This window comes from Lacerta agilis, chromosome 15 (genome assembly GCF_009819535.1).
Source record: "Lacerta agilis isolate rLacAgi1 chromosome 15, rLacAgi1.pri, whole genome shotgun sequence".
Taxonomy (NCBI): domain Eukaryota; kingdom Metazoa; phylum Chordata; class Lepidosauria; order Squamata; family Lacertidae; genus Lacerta; species Lacerta agilis.
The window spans coordinates 29,091,816-29,100,012 of record NC_046326.1 but is presented as its reverse complement, the minus strand read 5'-3'; the positions used below and the strand labels follow the sequence as shown (position 1 = coordinate 29,100,012).

Below are 8,197 nucleotides of genomic sequence, written 5' to 3'. Positions count from 1 at the left end.
GCTTGCTATTTTTTTGACGCTCTCTTTGGTACCACTGTGGTCCATGTGTTGCTAACCTCAAGGCTGGATGACTGCAATGTGGTGTATGTGGGGTGGTCCTTGGGCCTGGTTTGCAAGCCCAAGCTGCTGCAGAATGCTACTGAGCTGGGTTTAAGGTCCTAGTATTAATTTACAAAGCCATTAACAAATTAGTTCCAGGGATCACCTGAACTCTTACATCCCAGCCTGGTCACCAAGATATTCTGAAGGAGTGTCATGGGTCGTTCCCTGAGTTGGCAAGGGTCATTTGACAACAACCAGGAGTGGAGCCTTAATGTCATTAGCCCAGTCCTGTGGAACACTCTGCCACTAGAGATTCAGCTTGGACACTGGCCATCTTCCTTAGCCTGACCACACACCAGAAAATATGCATGACTGAAATAAATGTGTATTTTGTTCATCCCATTCCTCTTACAGGAAATGTGGAAGGTCATTGGGGCAGAGATCTGTCCTCTTCTACTGTGTTTGGATTTGGATTTAATATCCCGCTTTTCACTACCCGAAGGAGTCTCAAAGCGGCTAACATTCTCCTTTCCCTCCTTCCCCCACAACAAACACTCTGTGAGGTGAGTGGGGCTGAGAGACTTCAGAGAAGTGTGACTAGCCCAAGGTCACCCAGAAGAGTTGTGTGAAGTGTGACTAGCCCAAGGTCACCCAGAAGAGTTGTGTGAAGAGTTGTGTGCATTGATAGTGCAAAAATAACAACAACAAAAGCAATCTTGTTGCACTTTGCACAGTAGTATCTGGTATTCTTTGGCTGCTTGGCACTTTGAGGGGGGATGCTATTATTCTGAAGGGCCTGAAACAGTACAGAATGGATCAGTATAAGGCAGTGGAAAGTCCCAGGTTCCAATGCCCGGCATCTCTCAGTAGGGCTGGGAATGTCCATGCCTCAAATTTTGGAGGGCGGATTCCAGTTACTGAGCACAGCACTGAGCTAGATGGTCTGACTCAGTGTAAGGCAACTTCCTTTGTCCTGTTTGTCCTCTTCTGATGTCCTCCTGGCTCAGGAAAGCTCATGTTTTGTAATGCATTTGTTAGGCTTTGAGGTACCTCAATACTCTTTGCCGTATTCACTACCTCACAGAGTTGTTGTGAGAGAGAGAAATGAATAAAGCCCTTGGGAGGAAGCCAGGGATCAATATATAAACAAAGTTCACAGAGCATAGTTTAAGTATGCAGCTCACTCCCATAGGAGGCAGTGGAAGCCATCAACCTTGTTGTTGTTGTTGTTCAGTCGTTCAGTTGTGACCCCATGGACCAGAGCACGCCAGGCACGCCTATCCTTCACTGCCTCTTGCAGTTTGGCCAAACTCATGTTAGTAGCTTCGAGAACACTGTCCAACCATCTCATCCTCTGTCGTCCCCTTCTCCTTGTGCCCTCCATCTTTCCCAACATCAGGGTCTTTTCTAGGGAGTCTTCTCTTTTCATGAGGTGGCCAAAGTACTGGAGCCTCAACTTACAGGATCTGCCCTTCCAGTGAGCACTCAGGGCTGATTTCTTTAAGAATGGATAGGTTTGATCTTTTTCAAGTCCATGGGACTCTTAAGAGTCTCCTCCAGCACCATAATTCAAAAGCATCGATTCTTCGGCGATCAGCCTTCTTTATGGTCCAGCTCTCACTTCCGTACATCACTACTGGGAAAACCATAGCTTTAACTATACGGACCTTTGTCGGCAAGGTGATGTCTTTGCGGGCTTTAAAATAGGGATTGGACAAATTCATGGAGGGCAACAAGGCTATCAATGGCTACTAGCCAGGATGGCTATGCTCTGCCTCCACAGCTGGAGGCAGCAATGCTGGAAACAACAGGAGGGTGTTCTTGTGCTCGAATCCTGATTGGGGGTTTCCCATTAAGGACATCTGGTTGGCGAACAGGATGCTAGACTAGATGTGCCATCGACCTGATCCAACAGGCTCTTATGATGTTCTTATCCAGCGCTTATCTACCTCCCTTGTTCTCTTATCATGGCAATGGCGCCCACCTGAGAGCTGCCGGAACTGAGTTTCCAATGTTGGTGTTTAGTTAAAAACTCAGCCCACCCACCTGAGTTCTTTAAAGCAGTGGATTCTCAAATGAAGATGCATCCCGAGGCGCCTTGGAGGCTTATCACAGATTCCTCAGTGATTAAATCTCTGGAGGAAGACACACTTATCTAAAAGGTGGCATGTTCTGTCTTGATCAAACATTCCCTGAGGGAAGTGGAGAGTGGGTGGGCACATGCAAAGGTTGGAGTCGCACATATTTGCCCGAGAAGGGACCAATGGTGCCCACAAAATGAACTCTTTGGGGAGGGGAGTTCCACAATGTAGGAGCTGCCACAGAGAAGGCCCTCTCCTTGAGCTTCTGAGGGTGGAGGAACTACCAAGAGAGCCCCTCTGCAGATCTCAGCACCTAAGAGAGTCTGTAGGGAAGAAAGTGGTCTTCAAATATTTGGGGCCTGAGTCATTTAAGGCTTTAAAGACCACGTGAGACTTTGAATTGGGCCTGTAAACGAACTGAAAAGCAATGCAGCTGTTTTAAAACAGGGGTTATATATATGAGAGAGATCAAAATGGAACCCCAGCCAGTAATCTGTCTGCTGCACCTGCATTATGGACCAACTGAAGTTTCCAAGTTGTCTTCAAGGGCAGCCGCACATAGAGCACATTGCAATAAGCAAATCTGGAAGCTAGCAGAGCTTGGAGTACAGTGACCAAGTCATCTCTGTCCAAAAGGCGTCACTGGTGGCATCACTGGTGGCAAAACCAGCTGGAGCTGAAATAAGGCACTGCTAGTCACCAAGGCAGTGCCTTTTTCTGTAAATCACTTGGAGACTTTTTTGTAGTAAGCAAATGACAAATCAGATAAATAATCGTAGTTGTCCTGTATTTTATAGCATTAAAAAAAAATTGCGAGTCACCCATTGAACATGCGATACAGGGCTACCATAAAAATATAGCTAATGAAAAAACAATAAATTAGGGCACCATGAGGAGTGTGCCCTGAGAGGCTCATTTTGTGCTCCTGTTGACAGATTTAATTTTTCAGCTAGTCAATTTATGTACTACTTCATATTTCAAAGGAATCTCAAAACAATTAACAAATCCCCCCCAAAAAAATAATTCAATAAAAGAAACACAGCACAATTTCCACATTCAAAACCTACGGCTACTAATAATTGCAATCAGAAGTCCACATTTTAAGTTATGTAATTAAATAAATATGCATATAAAGAAAATGACTAAGACCTACAAAAAAAACAAATTGTATACAAAACATCCAATTATATATAGGTGCACAAAAATGTAATAGAATTACAATACAGTAGACCATAAACATTTCATTACAAAAACAAACAAACCACATAAAACAACCATCAAGACCATTTACTGACACATTGATGCAGATTGTTAAAATTCCACCAGGGGGAGAGACTGGAAGCAGGGCTCTCTACATCAGCTCCGTTAAAAGACCAGCTGCAGCAAGCATTTCCTGCCCAATATGCACCGTGGTCATTATAGGAACAATTGTTTAAGAATTGGAACCTGGAATTGGTTACCCCCCTCCCCTCCCCATCCCTTTCCCCTTGTGTGTTGTGTGTTTTTTTAGCTTATAAGCCTATGGGCAGGGACTGTCTTGTTTAACTGATGTTATGTATGCCACTCTGGGAGACTTTTTGGGCTGAAGAGCGAGGTACAAAGGCTTTGAATTAATAATAAATAAATAAATGATATTTTTCTGGCGTATCAACCCAGAATAACAACCACTCTCTCCACTTTGCCAACAGGGTGGGAGAAGAAACATGCAAAGTACAGTAGAGGGCAGATTTAGTAGAACACCCAGCAATGCCTGATGGGCAAATGGGGGTGCAGGGGCACAAGGAGTTCTCCCCATGGAACGCCTCCCCGTGGAACATCAGGGCACCCCAAATATCCTCTGACATGCTGGAGGATATTTTATTTATTTATTAATTTTCAGATTTTAAAAGCACTTTGCATCGCAAAACCACCAAAGGGGTGTACAGTATGATAAATCTGCATTAAAAAAATGAAGACAGGCCTTTGCAGTCATTTAATTTCTAACCTTTTTAGCAGCCAATGAGTTTAATGTTGTGTTTTTAATATGGTGGGAAAGTGAACAGGAAGGCAGCTATTTCCTTTCATTTTTATGCAGGTATTGTTTCCCCCATCGCTGGACCTCCAGCTAACAGAAATCTGCCATGTGCGCTTTTCCCAAATATGAAAACTCGGTGCCGGCAATGCTGCGTTTGTCTTATTTCTGCCTGTTGTGGAACTTTGAAAGGCAGGGAGATCCTGCCATGGCAACCTTAAAACAAGACGTAATATTTGTATAAACGTTTGTCATTTCCTCCAACACTTCCACCCTGGCACAACTTCTCTGCTGTAAAAAAAAACAAACCCGCACAAAACAGACAGCAATCCAACATATAGAGCCTATCCCTCTCCATTGTGAAGAATGACCCTCAATTTTAATTTTATTTCTGATGCTACTGCGAAATGAACTAATGCAAATCTAAGAAGAATGAAATATATTTTGTTATGCGGCTGATTAATGGAGACCAAACACAAGAAGCTATCTATTTGCATCACCACCGCTTGGTCCTCGAACCTACAATCCTCTTGCTCCCCACTCCGGTGCTTTATCCGCTAAACCACACAGGCAAATCCCAGAAGGGCCTCGGAGGCTACAAACACACACCACTCTCCCTTCCTAGATGGGCTATCGCGGAACTTCCGCTACTGGCTCCGCCTTTTCCTTCTCTTAGCCCCGGCTCCCCGTTTCCAGCCTGGAGACAGAGACCCAGTAAGAGTTTCCAACGGATTTATCGGGCGTGGGGCGTGGGGAGCTTTACTTCCTCTGCGGGGCAGAGAGCTGGTTGGGGGTACAAAGGCAGAGGTGGACGATCTAGTGGAGATTCACGTAGGGCTGTGGAGGGGGAAGGCTGCCTGTGCTCCTCTAAAAATAAATCTCCCGTATAATTCTAGGAGGCAGGAGGGCACCTTATCTTTATCCAATCCGCTTGCAACCCCCCTAATTTCCTCCCACCTTTTTTCATCCTCTGGTGGAAGCGTAACTTCACCCTAAGTTTTCGGGAGCAAGGTCAGTTAATGGGGATATATTTGACAGACGGGTACGGTATGTGCCAATGCAGCAGCCCTAAACTGTCAGCTGCAATGCTTATTTGTTTATTGACTAGTAATTTTTAAATAACAAAACAGTGGATGTAGTCTCAGGTTGTTCGTCATTTGGTGGCATTACCTATTCTCCAGCAGCTTTCCAGGATCTCAGACATAGAGGGATTTTCTCATCCCTGCTTGAGAGATACTTTATCAAGGGGTGGGGAGTTTGTGGCCCTCCAGGTCTGAAATCTTACACCATAATGAATATGTTAAGAACATAAGAACCACCTGCTGGATCAGACCAAAGGGGGGGCGTCTAGTCCAGCATACTCTTACAGTGGCTCTGGGAAACGCACAAGCAGGATTCAAACATAAGAGCACTCTCCTCTTGTGTTTTCCAGCAACTGGTATTTAGAAGCATCACTGCCTCTTCCAGTGGAAGCAAAAGCACAGCCATCAAGTTAAAGTACTGCAACACACCTTTCTCATGATTAAGATCTAGACATCACACACTGGTAGTACCAGCTTTTCCACGGCAACAATTTTGTCCTGCTTTCGTAATTAGTATGTGGTGTTGAAGTGCACTGGGCTTGAAGAATTTTTACTAGCATCTAGCATTAGTACTTTGGGGAGCCTGGGTTTTCAAGACTAGCAAACCTGGGGTGTTCCTCTGGCTTTCTTATGGCTAGAATGTAAGGAGAAATACTGTTTCTGAAGAAGGTTGTTTAGATTTAAAGTATTTTAAATATATTTTAATATATATTTTTAAATTGCACAGGTGAAGGGTAGGAAATAAGCCAAACAGATACATTTATTGTTTATTTCATGAAATTTATTTACTGTTTGATTGTTTTGGGAAAAAAACCCTCAAACAGGTTTATAAAAAGAATAAAACAACAAAATTATTAGTAAAAATAATTAAAACATTCAGAAAATTAAAAGCAGTAATGAACTAAAAACGCTTCAGCATTCTAAATATCTAGGTAGGCTTGGCTGTATGTTGCCACTGGCTGTTAAAATGATACCTTGTTCTTCTCAGGGTGTTCGTAACTGAGCCATGTCTGCATTGCGTGGTGCTGTCCACGCAAAATGGATCATAGGGAAAGTCATTGGGACCAAGATGCGTAAAACAGCCAAAGTGAGAGTGACGCGGTTGGTGCTGGATCCTTACTTGCTAAAGGTAAACTTTCCTTTGGGGTTGAGTTACACCAGTATGATGGGGAACTTCAGTCAATGTTAGGGCTGAGCAGCTAAATTCTATCCCGGTTCAGTCTTGCTGACACTCAAGTTTCTCTGAATCATTTGCCTACCACTGAATAGTCCATGTGCTCTTTCCTCTCTTCTCCCACAGTTCTATAACAAGCGGAAAACATACTTTGCTCATGACCCCCAGCAGCAGTGCATTGAGGGAGACATCGTTCTCTTGAAAGCTTTGCCTGAACGGAGGAGCAAGCACGTGAAACACGAACTGGCTGAGATTGTGTACAAGGTTGGAAAAGTCATTGATCCAGTGACAGGGAAGCCTTGTGCAGGCAGTAGGCTACTGGAAAGTGTAACGGACTCAGAAAACCTGACCGATAGAGATACCAGTTACCTTAGTGAAAAGCTCCAAGAACTAACTGTTTCTTCTTCAGATAAATGATGGGGGTGGGGACAGGGTAGGCAGCATAATCTGAGACTTTCCATGTGCTTCTGTGGATGAGCTTGTATGTAACACAATGTTTATGTGTTCTTTCTGAAATTGTCATGATTCATAATAAATTTGAATTAACCTGCTCACAGGACAACAGAAACATTCAGTTTACTTTAAAAATATTTCAAGTAGTGAATGTAAGTTGGTCTGCTACAGTACAGTATTTATAAGTGGTCTCTCTGCTTGATGGTATCCAAAAACAATACACAATGTTTAATATTTCACAGTGCAGCAAAACAGTTAAATCCAATATTGGGGGATGGACAGACAGGTAAGCCCCAGCCCCCTCAAATATTTCATGGGGGGGCGAAGAGACCTCAGCCCCTAGGAGTTGGCTCCTATGGCACAGGGTAGATGGAGCCCACCACCTTTTCAAACACTTCAGCTGCTATGAGACGACGTTTAAGATCAGGCACTACTGTGAGAATTGCCTCTGGATGCAAGTTTCTGGGCACCATTAAAAACAGTAGAAGACTGGTCTGATCCATGGGAATAGTCCTCTGGGATGTGCGCAAGAATGGAAATGGTGCAAACACTCTTCCATGTTCTTGCATAGCTCGGGTCCCTGTTAGTGGTGCTTGTACAGGCAAACATCCCAAAGGACTTTGCCCCTTCATGAGAAGGCGAGGGCTCTTGTGCTCATGTTCTGCTTGCTTGTTTCCCATGGGCATCTTGTTGGCCACTGTGAGAACAGAATGCTGGACTAAATGTGCCAAGGGCCTGATTCAGCAGGCTATTTCTTATGTACTGGTTTCAAAACTACTGATATTTTTGGTTTCTTATAATTCCCAAGCAATGTTGGGCACTTTCTGCTAGTAAAAATGATATATTATGCCCTGCTCTTCTATTAAATGTTCCCTACCCAGCACACTACATAATCATAAAACTATATAGGATAATCCTAATAATTATACTATAATTATACAACAACTGGGCTGAAAGTATTACAAAAACAACTGCCTGATCCTAAACATGCTTACTTTAATGTATTACTGAGCTCAATGGAATTTACGCCCTGGTAAAGACAGGCAATCCTATTGCTCTCTGGAATTTACATCTAAGTAATTCATTTCATGGGAGCAATATTGCTTTCACTAGTTGTTCTTTATTTTTTTAAAATGTAGATTATCAGGGGATCACCCAAAAGAAACTTGATTTCCCAAACCAATATTGTGCCAATTTCATAATTAGTTGCAAGCTGGCTATAATTTTTCTGGCCAGAATTTCATTCACATGTATAGAATTTGGATGCAAAGCCAGCAGGGAAATGTTCATTGGTTTTTTCCTGTTCCGTGTATTAAAAACAAACAGGTTCTTCTGGGAGGTGGAGAGGAATCTG

General features: G+C 43.4%; 1 protein-coding gene across 1 annotated transcript; it reads left to right on the top strand.

Moving 5' to 3' along the window:
• Positions 1-4,740: 4,740 nt before the first annotated feature.
• Positions 4,741-6,958, top strand: MRPS17 (mitochondrial ribosomal protein S17). The gene is made up of 3 exons (XM_033172245.1): positions 4,741-4,848; positions 6,205-6,345; positions 6,517-6,958. Exons 2-3 carry the CDS (start codon positions 6,223-6,225, stop codon positions 6,805-6,807), a joined length of 414 nt encoding a protein of 137 aa, XP_033028136.1. The 5' UTR covers positions 4,741-4,848; positions 6,205-6,222; the 3' UTR covers positions 6,808-6,958.
• Positions 6,959-8,197: the final 1,239 nt, after the last annotated feature.